Source organism: Struthio camelus, chromosome 7 (assembly GCF_040807025.1).
Source record: "Struthio camelus isolate bStrCam1 chromosome 7, bStrCam1.hap1, whole genome shotgun sequence".
Classification (NCBI taxonomy): Eukaryota; Metazoa; Chordata; class Aves; order Struthioniformes; family Struthionidae; genus Struthio; species Struthio camelus.
The window spans coordinates 25,585,797-25,611,165 of record NC_090948.1 but is presented as its reverse complement, the minus strand read 5'-3'; the positions used below and the strand labels follow the sequence as shown (position 1 = coordinate 25,611,165).

Sequence of the window (25,369 nt, the reverse complement as noted above, 5' to 3'; positions counted from 1 at the left end):
GCTTGCTATTTTCTGTACAATATTTTTCAAGGATTAGTTTTGCAAACTTTGAAAAATGCTGACCCCAAGCCTTAAAATTAAATTTCAACTCTGAAAATGGACAAGCAGCAAATCCAGTAACACCTTTATATATAAATAGCCTTACAATAAAAGATGTAAGGCATTCTTACGTGTAACTTCATATTTATAGCGACAGAACCTTCCTGAAGTACATACAGAATACAAAATACTACTACTAAGGCAGTCTCTTTAGGGAATTCTGCATTAAGTTTGGCAGGATAGGGCAGGCTCTCTTAGGAGACTTTCCTATCAAACTTTAAAAAACGTGGTATACATTAAAATGCATGGAATGCCACATGACAAAAAAAATCAGGCTCAAATATTTTTGTAAATTTTACAATTAAGTCACAAATAACAATAATATTTACATAATTAGAATTAACTTGGAGAATCTAAGGATGATAACATATGCGATTTCCACCCATGCATCTCTTGAGAGTGGCTCTGAATCGATCAACACTTGTGCCTGCTTGGGCCAACATTTTTATGGATTGTTTAATCCCTTTTCCTTTATTTTTGTGGCATTCTCCGTACGTTCTTGCTGTTGGAGGAAAAAAGCACTCACTACCTTACCTCTCTGTTAAAGCTTCACCTCTGTAATGTTACTAGTGCTAAAGATGCATGGGTTAAAGTGTTCGTTTCTGTGCTGAGGCACCCTTTACTTGAACACAAAGCAAAATTGTTACCGTAAAACAGCAAACAGGAAAGGAAGTTTATTTACTAACATAAACGCACCCAGAGCACAAAAGGGACGGTCAGCTGCTCGTGTGTAAGCACTCTTGCTTGGGTGCCCGTGCTGCCTGTCAGAGTCGCACACTATTTCTGAATGTGAACTTTACTACCAACAGGTAAACAAAAAGCACATCCACAAATTGCTATCCGTCTTCAAAGATCACGTCAAACCCACAAGATGAATAGCTTGGAGCTCTATACTCTCTACTCACCTCTAAGCCCCAATTTAATCAGTAGGAATAACTGCAGAGGCTTGCTAAAGATGAGTGGGAGGTGAGAGAATGCTGTGAAAAGGGCACGTAAGTAATGCAACCAACTGCATTTTATGACAAAATCACGTAAAGCCTGCTTTTACACATTTTCTAAGAGATCAGCTTGAAGCTGAAGCATGTACACAGCTGTTTAACTGCTCGGGATCACCGTAACAAACCAGATGCTTTTCTTAGTTTTTATATTTTAGATTTTAACCAAAATCCTCCTCAATTATAGGTGAATATCTTACCCTACTAGTTCTTTCTGTAATATAAGACTACATGCTGAACCAGCCCAGTGCCACAGCAGGGCCTGCCACCTGGACATCAATTCCGCCTTTGACCTTATGATATGCACAGAAGTCCAGGAAATAGGAAGACTCAGAAAAAAGCTCAAAAATTTTTACATATAGCCTTACTCAAATGAAAGAGTACTTCTAAAATTACATTTAAACTTACGTATTAAATTGTTCTGTGCACCAAGTGTCTTTTAAGTAATAGTCGGTGCATGGGACATCAGTTAATCTAATGATAGGACTGCTTACTGCTAGGAAAAAAAACAGTCTTTTGCTAAAGATTGTGTCAGCGACATTAACTCCTTTAACAACTGCGTTGACTGATGTAGATGCTTAGGCAGACGGAACTAGATATCTACTCCTTTATGCATTTTTCCTGTTAACATTTTACCCATAAGACACATGGAAACCACAAGATTCAAAGGGAAGATGTGGTAGCACACCTGCATATTTAGCTGTGCAGCTTTATGTGAGAAGAATATAATCTTCACTACTCTCTACAGAAATATTTTCATTCTGATGTATTTATTATTTAATAGTAAAAACAGCATCTAGCTCACTATAAAGTTTATTTAAAACAAACCAACAGTGGTTTTTGTATAAAGTGGAAAAAATATAAAAAAAAGATAACCAATAATTGAAAAAAATAAATACAATTTTAAAATCCTGGAATATTATATAAAAAATAACAACAAAGGAAAGCGTAATAGTAAGAAATATAAACTAACTTGTAAATCAAATAACAAGTTGAATAGTGCTTAAAAACATGCAGAAAATGATCCCTGTTACAAAACCCACTGTGTCTCACCAAGTTTTTTTTCCTCAGTTGCTTCCCCCCCGCCCAAGATTTCTTTTCTAGCAAACGTCATCACACTAGGATTTACTCTTTCCATTAAGTTCCTCATCAAAAAGTTGACCTGTAAGTGCACTTTGGTTCCTATCTAGTGTCTTCAAATACTGCAAAACAAAAAAATTCAAAAGGCACAGAACAGCGAGCTGGTAGACTTTTCCACCTTCGTTGTTCCACAGGTCCCCAGTTTTTTCTACAGAGCTCAAATAGACAAAGTAATATGATTACTATCTAATAAAGATACTTAGGAGTACATCAAGTAAAGAATTGTTATGTAACAAAAAGGAACACTGCCAGGCAGGTTGAACAGTAAGAAGTAAATAAGCTGAAGGAAGGTATTAATTCATGTGACTTAAGATTAAAAATGGTCATATCATGTTTCAAAATATTTATGATCTCAGTTTAACTCACAACACAGCAAATAGCATGCAGCATTTGTTAGCAAGTCATGTAGATCTGTTTACCTGAAGGTAGACTACGTGTAATGAAAGTCACCTTTTTGTTTGAATATGGCATACAAACCAGCCTTACGTATTACAAAGAGTAGGATTATTAACTGTCATGATAAAAGTCTATTAAATTTTTTTTAGGTGTAGAACAATAATCACTCTGTCCAGACTCTAAAAAAACCTGCATTTTGGTTTCTCTTTACCTGGGCCTAGGTTTTTTTTCTTATAACAGTTTAGGAATACTGGATCAAATTTAGAGTGCCTAAAAAAGAATCCAGGTATTTTTCCTTGACATTTTACTGTTAAAAATGCCTCCAGTTTATTTTTTTCTAAATCAATTCTTACCCATTGAGAAATACCTTGAATTCTAATTAAAGGTGAGATTAAGTTTTAATCTAACAGCTTGAGAACATACGTATGAATCATACACATGTACCTGTGTGCACACACATTTGCTAACATCAGACCTTCCCTGCACACAACTTTCTTTGCAACAGTGCTTTATGACACTTCTTAAGATACTCACTTTGTAATTTCCAACATAATTATTGGGAGAAGGAACTTTAACTAGATGCAGTTAACGTTAAGTTAATGAAAGTGTTATGTGAGCTATATCTCAACAAAAACAATGTGGGATTTCTCGATATAACAAAAGTAAGCTAACTAGAATATCACATTTTGACACTTGCTCTTTCAACCAATTGCAATTTTTCAACCTTCCAGCTGCCTTCTCACCAAACAGTTGTTAACCTTACAGAGGCTTTTTTTCTTCCCCCACCTTCTTTTCTTCAGAGGGTGGAGTAGAGCGAAGAATTTGTTTTGGGTTTTGTTATGTTTTATGGATGAGACATTGGCCCTGAGATCTTATATTTCCTTCTGCAAATAAATACATCAGCTTTGATGCTGGGATTGCTGACAAGCAGGATTCCTGCAAGAGACTGTCCCAGTGCTCTGAGACCCTGGTCTGGGATGTCAGCACTCCAGAAGTGTCAAGTTTCCATAGAATTTTCCACAGTTACAAACAGCATTGAATCCCTATTTCAACTTGAACAACACTTTCTTACATTCTTAGTTATGTGTTAGGTTTCCCTTTCGTTCCCCAGCACAGACATTGATCTTGCTGCTGCAGGCTGATGACCACACATGACACTGCACTAGCACTTTATGGGCCACACAGATACACTTGAATGAAGAACCGTTTAGATCTTCTATATGAAAAACATGAATGAAAGACACCATAGTGCTAAAAGTATATTTCAAAAATTCATTCATTTGTTTTATCAGAGTTAAAAGCATCGTTACGAAAGAATTAAACTGCTTTGTGAAATGTATCCATCACGTAGAAACTTCAGTGAGAGACTTTAGCTTTATCAATTATTCACCTGTGAAAGAAATTTTTATAAATGAACATTGCTCCTGTCAGAATGTTTATATTTGCATGCGTTTAACAAAACGTTGCTTTCTTCCACCTACATTCACTAGAAAAATAGCAAACAGTTCAGTTTTTTCATAAAATAAAAAAACAAAAAAAAACCCCAAAACACAACCACAGACATGCTGGTTTCCCTAAACTATAAACCTTCAATTTAATAAAGGGAGGCATTTCAGTAGAAGCCCGAGTAGAAGCTGTATCTTTTACTTCTTGAATCTTTCACCGTGAAGTTTATTACTTCAATTATTGTAATACATCACAGACTAGAGTAAGACAAGATCCATAAGCAGAACATGTGATCACGACAGGCACCAGCTGGAACACTCATTCATCTACCGATATCTGTACTTGTTACAAAAGAGGTGGAGGACTTCACTCCAGTGAGCTCAAACAATCCTTTTCTGTCCCACATGGATACTACATCAATATCCACTTTTGTGAGAGACTAGTCTTCCAGAAAATATTTGTTTTAAAAGAGGAGAACTGGAATACTCAATTTGTTTGGTCTATTTAAGCAAAAATCCTTCAGATTTTCCCCTGAGAACATACACTTCGTATTTATGAGGACTGTTGTATTATGAACAGTGATGCAAAGCTAAAAAACGATTACTGAGGTAGTGACAATATTACTGCTAGCCATCATTACTTTCAATGGATGGACTGAATTTAACTCTGCAACGTGAAACAAAATATGCACATTATCTTTTGGGGTGTTCTCCTACGGGCAGTAACCTACAGGAGAAGGAGGAGGCTGTTAACTGGATGTGTTTTGCCACAAAAGAAACTATCACGACACACCATACCGTAATATTCAAGCTAGAACAACTCAGTTCCTGTTAACCTAACTACTCTGAATGTGGACACTGACAAGCTCTATGGCAAGACTTCTAATTCTTTCCCACGTATAATTATGTGCCCCAAAAGGATCAATCAGCTTTAACATAACTACTTAGGAAAACATTTGGGAGAGTGATTTAGATCACTGGAGACCAAAAAACTGGGAACATGCCCCAGGAACCTCTGTCACACACAAGAGAGAGTAGTGCCAGCGTGTATGCAGTAACTCAAGTGCTGTTTTGCACATAGTGGGTCCACCCTTCCTCAGCATAAGCAAACTTGAAAGCATCAACTTGAACTTGGGAAACATGACCTAGATCTGCAGTGCAGATGCACATCATGTCTTTGCATAGTAACATAAGGACCTTTTAGGAAGCACTCTCAATTTAAGTGTAAAAACGCTACCTCCAAATTTATTACTACAAGGTTATGTGAGTAGAATCGCTACCAGGTTATGCTGAAAATGTATTTGCATAATTCAAGTACAGATAGAAAGCAGGTGGGAATGTTTCTTTGGGGCAAAATAATTAGGAGATTTGTACAGATAAAGTTCTAGACAAGGCTTTCAGAACAGCAGAACAGCCAGCCAGGATAAGATACCTGGACTGTTTACATTGCGTTGCCACTAAGATCACATATCCAAAGCAAAAATATTAAATTTGATGCTATATAAAGGCTCATATATTCTTCTGAGGACTGGGCAAAAATACAACCTATCCACAGCTCACAGAAGCAATGCTCAGACTATTTGACAAATCAGCAATAAGGCAGAAGAAGCGTGCTACAAAGCACCACTGTATGCCTATGATCTCCTCCTCCACCTCCCCCTATTATCTTCCTAAAGTTTTTGTTGATTGCTTTGTCATGCTTAGCTATAAAATTAACTCTGCAAATCATAAGTGGTCTACACAACAGATTGTATGAATAAGAATATTTGCTGCTGTGCAAACATGGAAAGATTTGTAAGGTTAATTTTATGCCCTCATTTTGAGCAAAGCTATATGCAATTGCCAGGGTTAGGTGTAGGAGGACATCGCTGGTGTACAACGGTATATGGCAAGACAACTTTTTTCAGGATATCGCTGAACCTTTGCAAATCACTGACTGTTCTGGCATTAAGCCATGTGTAGCAACCCACATTTTATAATTAACTTTTTTTCTTTTTTTTTAAAATCTATTGCCACTGGATATACAATCATCTCAGGTTGTTAAAGGCAGTAGAAGTCCACACGCTTGAGAGAAAGTAGACATACCCACATACCCAAACCCTTTGTGAGTTGCTAAACAACATAAAATAAAAATACAAAGTAGCAACTATATTTTTATATAAGATTTTTTAAAAATAAAATATAGTTGCTTTTTTTTAAAAAAAAAAAAAGTTTTTCATGCCAATTCAAAAATGGAGTAAAATAGTGTAAGCAACATCCATTTTTTTTTTTGGCATTGAACTTTAAACTTCACAAAACCTAGTCTATCTAGATACCAGCTACAAAATAGCAAACTGATTTCTGGGAAGTGCACACTCTTTCCTCAGCTTCTCTTCTTCAGTGGCAGCACTGTATCAGACTTACCAACTCAGGGCTTGAGATAGGTACTATTCTCACATGGTGTCAATTATTTGGATTCCTTTTTCCTTTACCCTGCCAAGATCAAGATGATTTTGGGGTGAGGTGAGAGGGATCGTGTCATTTATGATTCTCCATTATTAGAATATTCACATAGTTCTATCCTAGGTCTTCCATAGCCATTCAAACGTGTAAAGAAGTTTGTTTGTTTCAAGTATCAGAGGCTCAAACTAGGAAAAAAGGACACTCCCTCAAGCTTTACCTACTTGAGACAAACTCATTGCCCAACAACTACAAAAAAAGCAAATAAAGAATATATATCAAGTTTAGGAAATAATTTTGAATAAATTACAATCATATGTCCTCATCTGAAATGCAGTGTTCAGCTCTCAGGAGTCAGTATTGGGTCTTCATGATTACAGGCAGACCCAGTGTAGAAAGGGAGAGTAGAAGACTGGGACAGTTCAATTTAGAGCCAGGTGAAGAACAAATATTACTCACAAAATAAGGAGATATAACGTTCATTATACAAATAAAAACAAAGAAGGATAAAGTTACTAAGAGAAAAAAGAAATCTACACCGACATGCTGTATTTGGGCTTGTACACATAGGAAGGTACACATACAGTAAACCCGACTAACGTAATATGTACTCCACAGCAACTCCTGGAAAGGTCATACGTGGGTTTACCTATATGTTTAGTATGAAAGTATACCTTACAGCACCTTCAGAGTGGTGTGCATTAAGAGTATTCATGTAACAGTAGAGCAGCTACTAGACTATAAATTCACACTCTTACTCACTACATCCTAGCTTCCTTCTGCAGGCAAGCCTTAAGACACTGAAGGCTTTGTGCACATTAGCCCATTCCACTTTAAAAGCTAAATTCGTTACCTCACAGTCTACACACACTAACAAGATCCATATGGGGAAGATCCCAGCATTCTAAATTCCCATTGTTGCTTACTCCATGACAAGTACCAGACAAACACACCCGTTTTAGAAAAAAAATCTAGCTCCTAATATCAGGAAAGACACGGAAAACGTGAATAGATAACAATTGCTCAATGTCTCTCATAACATGGGGACGAAGGGAAATCAAATCAAATTACCAAGTGGCACGTTCAAAACAAAAGGAGATACTTCACACGCACACACTCAAAGTGTATAACTTCTTACTTCAGGATGTCATAAATGCTAAGCATTCTCAGAAGTTCAAAAAAAACCATTAGTTACATGCATTTGGAAAAAACCCAAACCTCAAAAATTCTTGAACACCTTCAGCTGCAGATTACTGAAAGCTGAGAGTAATTCATGCAAGTATCACTGTACAATGGCCACGTTCTCCTACTCTCCCCTTAGCGCTTGTCTTGCTCTTATCAACTGTTTCTCAAAAGAGTTGCAAACATTGCTCTTATTTTCTGTTTTATCTATCATTTATATTTCTCTTTTCTCCTGTTGAAGAAAAAATTTTCTGAGAAAATAAATAGTACCTAAATGCCAGTTTCACATATGTTTAAATAACTATTCTAATGAGAGTGATGTAACAGGCAGAAAAAAACAACTTATTTAACCAACATCATTGATTTAAAGCAAATAGAGGGGATGGGCTCAATTTTCTTTTTTGGGCTTAATGGGAAAACCGATAACAATAACTTTGCCCAACCCATGCTTGAACAGTTGTTGTATTAAACAACCTCACTGTAACTTTGGAGAATACCTTAAACTATCCAGATCAATTAGAGCACAAAGTAGTCTTAAGCAAAGCACTGCTGAAAGTAGTTCAACTCCTATTCAGTTAAAACAACTGTCAATATTCCTGCTATGTCACAGCTGGAACAGTACGGCCATCTCCGAAAGACGACTTATCCAGTCGCTTTCAGGTCAATTATAGAGTAAACAGCTATAAATGCGTCTAATATCAGCTTCCAAGATTGTAATAAATGTTGTGCATTTCATACAAAGTTAAGTAGTTTTCTTCAAGTTTCACATGCATATCCACTGCTTAGGAAAATTCACTTAAATCTGCAAGTATTTCCCTAAATCTAAATCCTTTTTGACAATGAAGCAACCTGAAGATGTGCTTAATTTCACATTTGGCTTGCTAGTAACTGAAAACTTATTTTCAGAAATTAAATTACCTGAAATTTCTGCTGCTTTTTTTTTTTAGGATTAGCTTGCTGAAGTCAGATGACAAGCGATCTTCTTATTAAAAGAGAAATCTGCTGTAGCATTCATATTAAAAATCCAAATACCTGTTACAAATATATGGCACACAGTGTTTAACAGAATTTTAATTAATAAATATACAGTATAGTCAACATAACACATCAAATATTTAGATCTAAATGTACAGGGTGGTCTCACTAGCATATAACACTCTCTTATAACCTGAGAGCTTATATACCAAAAAATGAGCAAAAATTGGAGAAAAATTACATCTAGATTTACTGCTACATTTGAACTGCCAAGCATATGCATTCACAGTAGTGCAAGGCAAATCAACCACTGCTAGTCTAGGGCTCTTAACAGCAAACAGTTACTGAACTTCAACCACATATGTCTCGGGAAAATGATTTGTTTGCTTTATTGTGCTTAACCAATGCTATCCTTCCAGGAAAACCACACTGTAAACCAAATGGGGTATCCCACATCCTACAAAGTTTCTTGAATATGTTGAATAAAAACACAAGCCATTTTACCTACGGTGCATTGAACTCCTTTATATGCTGTTTGCCCCCCGTCATTTAATTTTGCTCCATATTGTGAAAAATGTCACACCTCCTATGACAACAACTGCAGACTGTAGCACTACTGCCTCCTTTAGATGATTTATGAAGTTCACGACTCAGGTTTTAAAGGCCTAACCACGTGACAGTGGGCTACAGCATCCTGCATATCATCAACAGGAAAGGTTCTAAGATGATGAGAGATTAATTTTTATATTTTACATCAAGTTATAGTAAGCAACAGAAAGCTTCTGTGTGGCATAAGCACATTAAACTATAAAATAAATGACACAGTATAGACAACCTTGTCACAAAGGCGGCTGAGGTATGAGGAGATTGAAAAAAAGCATCTTTCTCTAGAGACTGAACCAACCACCTTTGCAGCATAAGTGCAAAAGTACTTGAAATCTAGGATTTTATTGCTAACATGGCAGTAATCTTTTTAATACGACAAGTTAGAAGGAATAAAGATGACAGAAGAATGAAATTTGATTTTTCTGGCTTATTATTACCAAACCAACAGAGTGTATTTTTGGGCTAAAGGATCCGTGTAGTGTTTGTTTATTTGAAACACTATGCCAAACAAGGCTATACAAAACAAGACAGATAACTGTATGTGTGTCCTCCAGATGCATTTCAGACAATAATACTTGATACCAAGCATTAGAAGCAAAGAGCTTCCAGAAAATAAACAAAGTAATAATAAGGTTTGGTATAGAAAATAGTATCTTGGATTTTGAGAAAGCAGTTGTCTCATCAGAGGTTTTGGTAATGAAAAAACTTGATGGCGATTACTAAACAAAATGAGTTATTAGTAATAATCCTTTAACATCTGGGTAGAACTGGCTGGTTTGTTATTTTGTATCCTCAACCATTTGTGGCTCTTCTGGCAACAAAAACTACGGACATGGAAGACGAACCCACAATGTTTTGCAGGATTTCTAAAAGCTTCTTGCTCTTTTTACTCAAGAGAGTATAATTTGAGAACTGCTTTTATGCCTGCTCTAAAACATTACTCATTTGTCAGATCAGGCAAATATTAACTTCTACTAATTTGCACAAGGCATATTTTTGAACCATCCTCTGTTTCAGGGCAATCATCATTTCTGAGTATTGCTAGGCAAACTTATCAGTGAAGGCAAACAGAACTCCAAAGCAAACATTTCTCTTGTAGAATTTATAGCTAACACGCTTTCCATATTTCATCAAAACTTCCACATTTAGCTAGAGCTCTTCAACTTGAAGGGACTATAAATACATCTTAGATTTAGCCCAAAAATCTGTACAAATTGTCCTTCAGATCTTACCTAATTTATAACCCAAATTTATACATTTATTTTATGCTTGTCATAAGCACTATTTAATTTTACTTCAAACAAAATAATTGAGCCACATACACAAAACACAGGAGTACATATAGTGTAACTGATTTTTCTTTTTATTCAGCTGTGGGCTACTATTGCCATTCCAGTATAGATGAGTCAGCCTCTAACACTGATTTTCTGCCACTGGCTATATCCACAAACCAAGGTTCTTATTATTTCAATCTCTCTTTTCTTGTTGTACTAAAAACATAAATTGATTTTCATTGGACATTTTAAATTGGCAAAAACAAGAACACACATTTGCTACCTAAGGGGCACACTCAGTACTAATAAGACTTCTTTGGTTTTGTTTTTCTTGTTTAGGAGCCTTTCAGCTCTCAGTGGAAGCACTGCCTGAGTAGAGCTCCAACTAAGGCCAAATGTTTTCTATTAATTTAAAACTAAAAGATACTCAATATTAAAATTATAAAAATTGAAAACTTAGCTGAATCATAACAATAGGACAACGCAGTGTTGTAAAACTGATGCAATAAAAGTAGTATCTATTTGCAATAAAAGGTAAATGATTACTTTTAGCATTATAATACATATACTACTAACAAGAATGAAAAGACAAGATGACGACCGACTTCAGAATTTTGGAACAAACTGTTACTGGCTTTAACATACCGCTCAGGTATTGTTAGGAGGAGTTAAAAATGACTTTTCATAGCCCAACTGCTGCATTGGCTGCATATGCATACATGCATTCATGTTATGTGCAGGAGGAGGAAATGAGCAAGTTTTAAGGTTTGCTAGTCTCTAATCTGAACTGGCTGAAAAAAGGAGAATGGGAGGAAACGTGGCAGCGCTCTTCCTTCCTGACAATATGCCGGTCAGGATCAAAATACCACATACTCTGCCAAATGCTGTATGAATTATTCCCCCAAATCAGAAAACAAGAGCAGACAAGGAAGAAACTGACTCTGGGTTAAATTTATGTTGACTGTGATTCAATTATGGCCTTTTACATCAGCTTAGAAAATGGAACTCTTGTCCTGCTTGGCATGCTAGGTGTTGCCTCCTACATGTGAAAGTCTAAATCTACTCTCAAAATGAAAATGTATTTACTTGCATATGAATATATATTCACTTGCATACTGCTACCTTTTAGTCACATCTAAAATTTTTGCCCTCAAGGCTCATATTAACTGTAGTATCTCTTTCTAGTTGGTAACACAGGCTTATGATAATTATGTCCTAACTAAGTCTATTTTCAAACATGAACCCAAAAGCTTTATCAGTTCAGCTGTGGAAAATACAGTACATACTCTGCCATGGTTCACAAGTGCATGAGCTGTGCTTTACTGTATTCATACTATTACTGTATTCATACTACCATGACATACCTGAAAATAAAATATTGAAGCATATGGTTTTTTGTTTATTTTATTTTATTTTTTATTTTTAAGTAAAACATTAACAGAAGCAAGGTAATAACATGCCCAAGAGCATTTTTTTTTTCCTCAAATCTGTCTGAAGATTTATACTTCTCTTTTTGACCCCTAACACCTTTGTCTTACTATTGTTCTTATTTTTCTTCTCTCACTAGAACAAAACCAGGAATGAGAGGTGCAAACGATAAATCTTGATAACTTAAGAGCAGCCATACTAAATTATTGGACCAAAGGTCCTTCTAGCTCAGTATCCCACCACAACAGCAGCCACAAGTGGATGGCTAGGCAAGAGAAAAACAAGAGAAGCACATACAATGCTTGTCTGGCTGCCAGCTACGTTCAGCGTAGACAATTTCCAACGTCCAGAGACGTTCAGTTTGCAAGAAGAATGAAGTACCCTTCTGATACTCTTTCCTGTCAGCTCAGTGGTGATGCAGCTACTGGTGATGTGAAAATTCACCATCAGACTACCTATTTGTCCACAAGCCAGCCTCCAGTTATACCCCTCTCACGTTCCTCAGTTGTGCAATTTCTACAAACCATTCTGAGCTGTCTTTGCTGCTGTGCCGCTGTCTTTCAACCCATGTCACTCATCAACAGAGCAGCCAGTAATCCCTTATTTCAAAAAACAGAATTGAAATTAACCTTTCCTAAAGATGAGATCAATTCAACCTAATGGTGAACAAAAGACTGTTCTAGTGAACAGATGTCTTGAAAAGACAGTGGCATGCCTGTAATTCTACATTGTATAAAACAGGAAATTTGGTTAGGGAGTATGGCTGAAGTTAAATATTAAATTGATGTGCTAGATGAACTGCATAAAGTAGAGACTGTGCCTCTAATTATAGGGTACTTTTTATTAGCCTTTTCTAGTATTCATCTACCAAATGATAATACTTAAATGTTTTCTGTTGTTCCTGTCACAACTGTACAATACCTGAAATCAACTCTGCAATTGGACAGATTACTATGTGGACATGTTTGTTCAAAAAAAAAAAAAGAAAGTTATCTGCTTTCAATTCTATTGGCATAATTTTGTCATCAGGCTGCTAAAACTATTACATTCATATTCTGAAAATTTGGATGCTTTGTTATAGAAAGTTCAATACTTTCAAAATAATTAGAATTCAATGATTTTATTTAATGCCTTTCCCATGTGACCATTCAAACATTTTTATTGTCTTTTAATATAAACCTCACAGTATCCTCATAGAAGGCCATTCTAAAAATGTTACCATTTCTGCTCCCCTTCCACGAACTGTGATTTACACTCCTGCTGTTGCTGAGAAATGCATTAAAGGCAGGTCACATGATTTCACTCATGTCAACAAATGATGGCTCAATTAGGCAGATAAGAATCTACAGCCCTCAGCAGAATCTGCCTTCAGCCCACTCGCAGCCGCATAAAGCAGCACTTAGGGACAGCGCTAGTTCTGAGGAATGAACGCGTCCTATCTTTTATAACTGCTCACCGAAAATTTCTTTTTCTCTTCAAAGAAAATTGGGTCTTTCACATAGTTGAAAATATTCAATCTCATGCAGTCAGTAAATTCAGCCACTGTTTTAATATTCAATTCATGAGCAAAATCCATAGAACAGTGAAGAATTTTAATTTTAGCACATCGCTTGACTAGTTCTAAATCTTCTGTTTGAAATAAAATATCTTAAGAAATTTTAAAAGCAACAAAAACCCGACCTTTCTTAGGTTTGTACTCCAGTCCTCAAAGGACAGGGAAATTCATATTTAAGGATGAATTTTACCTTGCTTCTCCGTGATCAAGTCTTTTAAGAACTACCTATACAACGAATGCTAATGAGAGCATGCCCAGATGTGAATGCCAATATTCTTGTGGGTGCTCTCAATGGATCTCAATGGATGATAATGTTGTTTCTTCTCCATTCAAATTCTTCACACTAGCTTCCATGCCCACCATCTCTATGTTATAGTTCTGCCGAATTCCTTAATTTTAACCCTATCATGAGCAGAAATCTATCAAAAATACAGTGCTCTCTCCCTTCAGGACACGTACAGAAAGCAAGAGACAGAAAATTCAGCATGTCCCTTCTTTCTGCCTTTTTTTCCTGTTCATCTCATTCTTTATGATTTTACAACTCTTTATAATGCTTAGCCTTTACTTTTCACAAAACACCTCTATGTTGTTCAGCACCAATTGTGCTCCATATGGTCTTAAAAAGACATGTTCAGAGGCATATGCTGAGGCATATTTCATGCTAAATACTGTTGACTGCTGCTCCCCACCATTTTCAAATTTGCAGGAAAGTATTGTTATATTGCATCTGGCCATACCATAGCTGGCCAAAAAACTATTAAGAGCGGTGGCATTCTGAAACAGAACTTCAGTGGCTTCAGCATTAAAAAAAAAAAAAATTGTAACAAGATAGACCTATCCGTCTACAGATCTTCACGGACTAGGCATTATTAGTCACATATCATACATGGGAAACTTTGTGATTTATAAAGGGAATTGCAATACCTATGGACCATGAGATGAGAGTTATCTTGACATTTATGATGAATGTTATGGCCTAGCATTTATCTATTAATTTTGCCAGAACAACTACATTATTCAGGAACATGGGAAAAAAAATATTGTCCTTAATCAACACAACAGCCTCGCTAATAAAAGCTTTGGTGCAACCACGATTAGCCTGGAAAGGAGATAGCATTTCTGCTGGAATAGCAGCTGGCATAAACTGTATCCACAAAAAGGTGCTTTTGCCAGAGAGAAGTCTAAACCCCCATGAGGGTTTGCCACAACAGCTGCATCAGCAGACTCCTATTGCGGGTAGACTGTAGTGCCCTTAGCTTTTGTTTACATCAAACCTTTGCAACGATTAGCACTGGTATTTTTACCTTGTTGTTCATATTAGTAAATGGTTACTTCATCAGTCAAACCCTACCATGATGGTCTGGATATATCTTAGAAAAGGCTAGTGCCTAGCTACATTTCCCTGGTGTAGAAATTTCTTCCAAAACAGCACTCATTACTTAATTATAGAATTCTAACACATAAGTATATCTTCTTCTAAAACACAAGGGAATAAAAAGAAAAAAAAATCTGTCTTTTGATCCAAACCAGAAAGTCTGAAATACATTTACCAAGCGGGTGACTCAGCACACTGCTGATTGAGTATTTGCCCCCAAGATGAGAAGTATTAAAGCCACACGACAAAACCCACTCAACTCTTTCTATAGGGTATAGTTCTATTCTTTAAAAAGAAACTCAGAAAACACCACAAAGATCTTGACTAAAGCAGATCTCAGGGGCCAGATCTCATTGCACCAAGGCCAATCCAGGATCCATTTTATGTCCTGTAGCTTCTTTCATATGAACTTCCAGAGCCTGTTTTAAGAGTCAGCTAATTCCTTTTTCAAATCAAGCTGATAACAAACAAGGCTGGCTGGACTCAGCCTTCCTGTCTCTTAAGGGAAAGATAACATATTATAAGGTTGTGAAAGCCCAACCTGCAGGTCTATTAAAACTCACATTTAATGCATTATCACTAAAAATCCGTGCAGAAGCATTTTTGCAAAGTACTTTTGACTCTAGTACACAATTGCTATGCACAACGTAGTATACTACGATCTACTTGACACAGATCTTCAGGATATTGATAAGCTATATTATAAAAACATTTCTATCTTTTAAAATGAGAATTATTACTTGCAGAGTCTAAAAGTAGCCTTCCGATCCCCTGCAATCTCTGATATTTTAAAACACCTCTAGTCTACTGCAAAGATCAATGTCATTCTAAAATTCAATCCAGTTCAGTTTTCGAGCTATGAAGATGCGTGTATAAATAGTGTATATTTTTAACGTTCTACAATTTAAGTGCAAAGGTTATCACCTCTGAAATAACAAGCACAAATTTGACCATTCTAGAATGCTCATTTCAAAGCACAGAAAAAATATCACACCTTAAAAACACAGCGTACATGATATCGGACTGCTGAAAAACTTGCACATTACAGAAAGAAATCCACTGGAGATGCACCACCTGCACGCCCATCCACGTCCAGTATGCATTTTTGTTTTCATTCCCTTTTTCATCACAACTTTCTGCAGGTAAAATTACATTTGTATTTAAACAACTGCACTGTCCCTGTTACAGATGTTAATGGTAAATGAAACTACTATTTGACCTTCAGACCATAATAGTGGGCTATCTTAAACAGCTTAACTCTCAGCTCTCAAGTTGTGCGCATGCGCACGCAGAGTTTTGGCAGTAACAAAAATTAACCTTTTTCATGTAAATCAAAGCACAATTGATGTAATATTTATATGCTGTTTTTAATGTGGCAGTTAATGACATCGGCACAAGAATAATACATTTTTCAGGATTACACAGATTGCAATGTCTTCATGTGTTCATGAGCTCAACTGTTTCGGAAGAGTGCCGGAACCCTGAATTTCCACCAAATGTCCACAGGTGACTATGTGACTACCTGCTAATAAACAAAATAATAATAAACTACCTATTAATTTTGGAAGTCAGCATCCAAAATAAGCAACAGTTGCCTCACTCTAGAAGAATTCTCAAATGCCAGATTTTAGTCTTCAGAATAGTCCCAAACTAATGATTTATATTTTAACCTTATCAGAGAAATACTGAAAACAAAAACGATTCAAGATAGAAGTGAAGCTATTTCAGTTAGAGCTTCAAACTCCTATTTATACTGGTGCTGTAATTTTGAGATTTTGCTCTGACAAAGTTGACATGGTAACAGACCAAATTCTTCTGCTCTTGTAGGGTAGCATCTCATGGAGCCTGGCAAGCAAGAAGACCTGCACTAAAAATCTCCATTCCAATGAATTCACTTCACCCCTTAGAGCAGGAGGGCATCCCCTTTTTAATTTACATTTAAATCGTGTGTTAAGTCTGCCCAGCCTTTACCTATCCTTTGAGGCTGTGCCCATGCAGTCAGAGTCCGGCAGGGGTGAGCGGCGCCGGCAGCTCCCCCTGGCGGTGGCACTGGCGGACGCCTGCTCCCGCTCGCTGCCGCAGCGCCCAGCTCAGCCTTGCAGGGATGTGCCTCACCACCAGTGCACCAATTCAGTATTTCAACAGACTCACAGATTCTACTAATGAAATAAAAGCATGCCCTTTCCCCTCTTTTTAGTTTTTTTCTAAAAAGCAATATAGGTTTAAAAGGGAAATGCAATCACAACCATTATGTCAATGAAAATTACATGCTGCGTTTATCTCTGTAGGTATCTGTCAAATGCAAAGCGCGCACAACATCTTCAGAGTAATAATGATGTTTTATCATTTTAATTACAAACACTTTGAAAATGATCCCTAAAGCGTACCAATTGGGGTGGTCTGAATTAACAGTAGCTCGGTAGCCCAAGGGTAGCAAAAATAGATTGAGCTACCAAATTTCATAGTAGTTGTAGCAGCTGTCTTCTTGCCTCAGGGAACCTGGGTATTTAACAAAGCCGACAGCTTGGCACTGGCATCTGATTAGTAATGTGTGTATTGTTGGATAGAATGTGTGCACTACTATTGTTTTGCTGTTTGATTAGGAATTTGGAGAGCCGTGGCATCAGTTCGCTTTTACACCTCAGCTTCTGTACGTTCACTTACAGGGACTGTGAACGGATATTTTCTCACTTTTCGCTTGCTATAAGTAGCAAATATCGTCTTCAAGGTGATCGATGAAACATGACAGGATTTAAATGTCAGGGTCAGTTTCCTCCCCGTCTCCGTGCCAAAGTTTTGCTGAAACGACTGGATGAGTTTTTCTAATTGGGGAGCAAAGTGAATGCCTGTTTTTCCCTTACCGGAGGATAAAGATTATTTGGGATATATATTTATTATTAAAAAAAAAAATCTACTCAGGTTTGAATTTAGGAGGGAAAATTTCTCTTCAGGAAAGAAGGCTCAAATGAAAAATTCAACTGTTGGGTTTTTAGGAAAGGGGAATTGATTTTTATATTTTTAATCCCATTGTAGCCTGATGGTTTGGATACCCGCTGCGGCTATGAGAATCTGAGGTTCAGAAAATCTGATTAATGGTAAAAATCTTAGTTAACATGCTGTATCTAAAGAAGGCTTGATCACAGGGAATAACCTTAGTGCAAACAACAATATTACTCTGAGGTCTGCGTTTGAACTTCATATAGCCCAAAAGACCCCCCACGCGGCTCTTCTCTCTTTCATTCTTTAAGTATACATCACAAATTATTGGTGCTTGTTGGCAGAGTTCAAATCACTGAACTCATTGCAAATAGTCTACTTCAGCTAGAAGTACATTCTTTTACTCTATCAAATCCATCTGAGGTAATAAGACTTGATGTTTTATTCAACAGAGCTGAGGAAAATTGTTGCACAATAGGTTAATTCAAAATGGCAGCATAGAAAATGCATCTGTCAGTGGGGATCAAATTACAGGGCAAGCTCCTCTCAATGCTTAGAAAAACAAGTCTGCAGTTCTGCAGATTATGTGCATGTGTGTGTTTAAAGGGGTGGGAAAGGAGCTAAATATCTGAGCTAACCTCCAATTAAAGTCAATCATAAAAACAGCCAATTTAATGAGTACGGATTTCTTTGGGTAATTATAACACCAACCACTTTTTTTCCCCTCTCTTTTAAATCTGTAATTCTGCCTTCTTGTTATTGCTTGCTTTGTCATTAATCGCCTCAGGAACTTGATTTCCTAGCAACAGACTCTGCCACCAAACATTTGGCTCCTGTTCAACATTTTCTTTGTGAAAAATGGCACTGCTATTGCCGCCTGGCTGTTGCAGCTAGACTGGCTGTGTAAGTGCTCTAATAATGCGTTCTTCTTTAAAAAAAAAATCACATGATAAAAGGAGCAATGACTGAGCTTCACTAATTATTGTGCTGAAGAAGTTTATCTGCAATTGAAAGGCTACTGAGCCAGGAGGAGGATGACAGAGGAGAAAACGTGCATACTTGTCATATAAATAAATAGAATTAATAACTTAGAGGTGAACATTTACGAAGAAATATTTTTACTGTGTTAGACAGATTCCTATTAATTTTCTACTAGGGAGAAAGGAGGTACAATCCTTCCTAAAAGTTGATGGTGCATTTTTCTCCATGAAGTACAAAGCATTCACCTTCACACAATGACATCTGAGGATCAAACGTTACAAAAAAGGAAAACTAGAAAAGTTTCTGATGCACTTTTCCATCTAAAAAATACTGAAAAAACACTGGCAATAATATCTCTGCATGAGAAGTCATATCTGCAGTGGTAGCATAAAAGCACACCACACCCTACATACGTCACAGAACGACACAGTGCATGCTGGTGGCAGTTTACACAAAGCTCTTGTTCACATTCTGATCAACGAAACAAAAAACTGGGAATTTCTCTATTTATGAGAGAGAAAGTTTTTTTCCCGCATTTGTTCTGCAAGCCAGTAAATGACAGACTTGTTTCCCGTCTCGATACAGAACCTATCCATTTATCCCTAGAATAAATGCATCGCGTTTCCTCTGTAACTCCGAGAACACACAGTTCCCCAAGATGGTGGTTTGCAGGAAGACACTATTATCCTAGGCCAGCCAAAACAAACAAACAAACAAACAAACAAACCACACAACTAACTGTTGCTAGTTGAAGCTTTTTCTTTATGGTCAATACAGACATTCAAAATTAAGTCTTCCCAGCCATAAAATCTAACCATCACTGTGAGAAATACAGTTTTGCATGTCAAATGCAAAAGCACTATGGCAAAAGTTATCAATGGAAAAAAAACTATCGTGGAATTATTCAAATAAATGACTTTTTAGGGAGTATTTTGATTCCTGCTACTATCTGTGTATGTCACTCGTTTCCTATGATGCATACACAGACCCAGCACATCTCAAAGGAAAAAAAATCCTATCACAATCCATTTTAAATTATCATAATCATCATAGCAGTGAATTACAATAAAAAATGCCTTCACTGAATATGCTTTTGAAAGGAGGAGACAGCACAAAAGAAATTTCATTTATACTTACATTGTTATAATAATCAGCATTTTTTCTCAAGCAGAATAGCCCAAACCGATGTAAAATACTGTAGAATATTATTTAAGCTTTGCTGCACATTGCTGACATCAAGCTTATGTTTTGACAGACTCATGCTGAAACCAGATAATTCCACCATCAAGCCCACTACACCACCACAGTACCTCTCTGCTTAGACAAGCACTTAGGCATTGAAAGAAAATAAATATAAAAATACCACCAGGTATTTGCTGAAATGTGCCAGGCTGTTCAGAGCTTTAAGAACTTTTCCTCTAGCAGATAGGTATATTACACGGGGTTCATTAACACATGCTGCAATACACATTTCCTACTTGAAACTCAGCCTAAGACCAGAATACATGGTCTTGATCAGAACTGTCATTAACATCAAAATAAGCTAGACTTGCCATTAACTTCATAAACATGAAGAGATGCTGAGGGTAGCGAAAGTAATTTAACTGCAAATGAAAAAATCTAAGCAGTAATAGAAAATTTTATACTAAATGCAATGTAACTGAAGGACTTTGTCGTTAAGAAATTTCTATTATTTACTACATGAACTTAGGAGAAAGGAATCGTTTAAACTTTTCCAGACTGTGAAATAGTAACAGCCCATACAAGGTGACTGAATGAAAGCATTATCTCCTCTGAGCAAAAGGTTATTTGGAAATACTGGAACTGAGCAACCCAAAATTCAGCTGAATGGAAATAGGTCTTAGGGCTACAAAAAAATTTTCATTACTCCTCTACTCTACCTACAACAGGTACCACAGAAGTTGAAGTTCAGACATTGTCAATGCAAAAAGCAAAGAAAAGGGATCGTAAGTTGGCATAAAGGAAGATGCAAACTTGGTTCCACACCTCTTTCAAGAACGTCTCATAAGCACGAGCTTCACAACGGCAACGCAAAACCTTTCTATATCAAATGGATAGACAAGAAGCCTATGTAGATACTATACAGAAAAGAGACATCACTGATAACTGTATGTTAGACCGTATTGTTAATAACAGCATTTTAGCATACAAACTATGCCCATGCATTACAAATTCAAAGACAGTCCTTAACAAACAATCTGTTATTTTCCTTTGTACAGAAAAGACACGTAAATATTGTTCTGATAGAAGATCTGGTTGGTTTTGGGGAGCTACAAAACTGATCCATTCAAAGCTAACGTTCAAGTTACTACCCAGATTGGAAACCTAATTGCAGTCAATAATGCCATTTCATTTGCTTAGTAAAGGAAAGCATTTATGAAAAAAATCAAAACCAAAAACAAGCAACTCCCTCTCCCCCCTCAAAAAACAAAGAAGGAACTTCCAAGAATATATTTATTACTTAATGGCCAAAAAATATTATCAGGAAGTGACAGTGCTTCACCCATTCAGTGCCTCTAACTACAAACTTTAAATGAAAGCAGGTGGAGGTCTGAAGAACAAATTGAGTAAAGTTAGCTAACTGGGAGGATGGCTGACTGAAACAAGAGAAAAAATACATCCAGGGAGGCTACATTTATGGCAATAGTGTTCAAATACAGACAGAAAGTTAAAATTAAGCAGGATGCACGAGAAAACAACATGAGTTGTTAGAGTTAAAATTCCACAAGGTTAAGCGCAACTTTTAATAAAGAAAAGCATTTTCTCCTTTTGCATTTTCTTCCCAATATCATAGGGGAAGTGCAAAATTCCTTATTAATATACAGCAACGTGTAGGTGCTAAATGGAGTCAAATGACAATTAAAATCCTCCTCACTTTCTTCTGCTCTCCTAAATACCTCTTATCAGCAGTTTTTTTAATCAAAAAATTTGACAATGAAAATGTCTCTAAATTCCAGACCTTCACAACACATGAAAATTAATGACTATAGACTGAAGGTAGTGTCCAAAACTTTGAAATATTTGCGTCAGGAAAACTGACAGTGTTTGGTCAGAAAAACTGAGTACCAACAATTCCCATAGATTTCAGTTGGCACTGAAGACTGATGGATCTCAACAAAAAAAAAATCAAAATATGTTTTAGAACTCTTATACAGAGGCCTACATAAATAGAGTGGTGCTACCATCAGCTTATTCAGTGTGTCTGAAAATAAGACAAGTAAGGCGCTAAATACAGATTTAGATCACCCAAGTTTGTAAGATGTGGCTACAATACATAACGATTCTAAAAGGCAAGCGCTGATAGAAAGCATAGATTCACAGAAAGAAAGGAAAAAAAAAAGAAATCACACACACAAAAGCCTCTCATTTAAGGCTGTTTTGATGTCAGTCTACGTCCCGATCACAATTTCAGAACTGTCATTTCAGAATAACAATGTTTAGTTTTATCTGAACTCTCAATTTATTTCAAAATAAGGAGGAAGTCTGAAGAAGAGAGCTTTTCTAGCCCGAGTAGAAACCAATGTAAAATCCCTAGCAGTGAATTCTAATCAGAGACCAGCAGTACAGCTAGCTGATCCACAATGAAACTAATATGACAGACCAGAAGATAGGAAGTCAATGGTAGAAATTACTGCAAGGAGCTGAATTCAAACTAGAGAAGGGAAAGAAATTGCATGGAGTACAATGGTGCATGTAATCTCTCTTAAATGATACAACCTAAAATAATGTTAAGGAACTAAAATGTGCCTTTTTACGTTTACCATCTTTTAGAAAGCTGGAGCAGCCTCTCTGCATTTTGCTTCTATCCTGTGGTTTACCAGGTTCTATTCTTTGCTAGTCTTTCTCCAATTTGTCTGGCTGATCTGATTACCAGATGGCTAAAATAAATGTATTGTGCTCACTCGTGGTAACAGAAGTTCTCTTTCAGGGTTCTGTCGCGGGTTCACTATCTTTTCCTTTGTACCTATTTCCTCCTCTGTGAATTGATTAGATTTGAGAGCGAGTCAAGTTTCATCTGAGGACCTTTCTGCTGAACGCAGCACTGGAAAGCATATTATCTATTCCAAGAAACACGTATAGATGACCACAGGATATTGCAGACCTGTCCTAAGGCAACAACTGCCCTACTCTGCCAAGCAAATGGATTCTTTGGTAATCTCAGGACACATCATTAATAGACATCCTAATGCATTCTAAGAAATAGGTGACGGTTGGCTAAAAAAAGCAAATAAAAAGCAACATATGCACAGTGAAAAGCCACGAAAAGTAACAAGACTGAAGTGCAGACAGACGCAACAGGAGAAAATTAATGACCAAAAGAGCTACCCCGTACCTCAAGAGTGGTTATTGCTCCCTACATGGTTCGGTTTAATCTGGTAAACTGCTACAAAACTGAGCGTAAAGAAGCTAAATGAAAGAAAAAGGCACACAGGACCACAAAGGCATCGAAGGCATTGTGGCATGAGGGAACGGGTACAGTTGTACATATTGTGTCCTTTCTTTAAAGAAACTTACACGTGGGATCTATAATCTGAAATGATAACACTGTCCTAAAATTCTCCTAAATAAAGCCATCGAGTGCATTTGCTACAGGTGTGGACCAGGTCCTTCACCTAACCAATCTCCTTTTGCAACCAGATGTTTCCTTAAACCGAAATCCACTTTGCAACTCTTTAATACTATTTATTAGCACTTCACTGTTATTTATTTATCCACTAAAATATGAGCATCTTGGGTTTTACTTTCAGTTTAGCATAATAATTCTATGTCTCTTGGTCAAAGCTTGGATGTCGTACAACTGGCATTTGAAGAACAACTTCCGGTATATATCAAAATCTGTATAGTAAATCAGCTAGTCAAAATTTTTAAGTGATCAAATCAACTCAATGCAGAAAAAGGTTTCAGACTAAAATAAGATGAAGACTATACGTTAAAAAAGTCAAATCTCTTTTTCATCTCATTTAACTTTGCCCACTTCCCCTGAAGCATCTCCACTAAATCTAATTTTTCTAAATTATACATTGGAACTCTCTGTGGTAATTATATACAAGCATGGTAAAATAAAAAAAAGCTTAGTGCAGCATAGCTTTTGGTAACATTTATCATTCCTCTTCTTCATTTAACAATACTCTTAGCCTTTCCATAATATTTAGCCCATAATATTAATTCCTAACCAAGGCATTCAGGACAGACTGAGGTATAATTATGGAAAAATGAAAACACAATACACTTGAAAAACAGAAATTAAAAATCACTAGACAAAAAAAAGTATCTATTTTTGAATGTAGCACAAACATATGGCAAGAGCAGCAGGATGTGTTTTCTTTTTATACTGAGAAGGTTGTAACTATTTTTTGACAGTTAGAAAGGGGCAGTCTTGGCCCTACACAAGAATCAATAACAACCATGTAAAGCCTACAGCAGTGCACACTAACAGGCTGTAGGAGACATTAACACAAGCTAAAAGAAATAACTGTATTTTGAATGAACTTGTTCCTCCTGGATAATCAATTTTTTACACTTCTTACCAGCTGTTCCCACATAGCTCAGGTAGCGGAATGGAAGCAGCTGTCTTATGGAATACAAACATTATATGCATGTTATGAGGTTTTAATCTAGCATAGTTGTTTTATGTTTGCTAATTGTGATCAGTCATATCAACTTGAGAGTAAAATGAAAACAAATTCACCACTTACATCCAGGCAAGATGCAATCTGAACAAATATACTAATCTGACTTGATTCATTCTTGAATGATTAAAAAAAAAAAGTCATACTAATTGTGAGTCTCCTAATGTCTCATCCCCAAAACCCCTTTATTCCATATAAGATTTCATCATTAAAATCAGTTTGCCCCACTGCCTGTATTCAAGAGATTTGTCGCAATCATTGTTTCTGAAATATTGAGTTATAAGGTGCCATAGTAATTACTATGGAATAAATAGCAATTAAGATTGTTCACACAAATAAGCTCAAACTGTTTGCAGTGAATAATTATGCTAATAGTGTTTTTCTACATAATTTGTGAATCCTTCACAACAATCTACTAGCAAATGTGAAATGTAAATTTGATGCACTACTATAAAAGCTCTCAAAATGTTTAGTTCTTATGATTTCTCCCACTAATTTATGGAAGCACACACTAAAACACACTTCTACATTTGTACGTTTAACACTGAATAACTCAAACTATGCTGAGATTGAAGCAGTGATTTTCTTTCACCATATTCATGAGAAATCACCCAAAACCACGTGCAATAGCCACCCTCATTGCTTAAGTCTCACAGACAATGCTGTAACACAAACTTTCACAATCTGAAAGAAGCTCCACTTACTGCTATATAATAAACTTTGGCCTTTTCCACCAACTTCCAGTTCTTCTCCAAGTCAAGATGCTTTTCCTTTTTATAGCAATTAGCAGCAGCAAGGTTAGCTACAAGAGACCTAAAGGTGATTAAAATAAAGGCATTAGATCTTCCTTTATTAACACTACTGAAAAATTCTCAAAGTACAAAAAACTCT

General features: G+C 36.4%; 1 protein-coding gene across 6 annotated transcripts in view; it reads right to left on the bottom strand.

The window, feature by feature from the left end:
- ADK (adenosine kinase) overlaps positions 1 to 25,369 on the bottom strand; it is a 307,780-nt gene that overhangs the window by 132,367 nt on the left and 150,044 nt on the right. For all 6 annotated transcript variants that reach the window (XM_068950470.1, XM_068950472.1, XM_068950473.1 and 3 more), the window contains one exon: positions 25,183 to 25,291. In XM_068950470.1, coding sequence (XP_068806571.1) covers positions 25,183 to 25,291 — 109 coding nt within the window. The remainder of the gene's footprint in view (positions 1 to 25,182; positions 25,292 to 25,369) is intronic.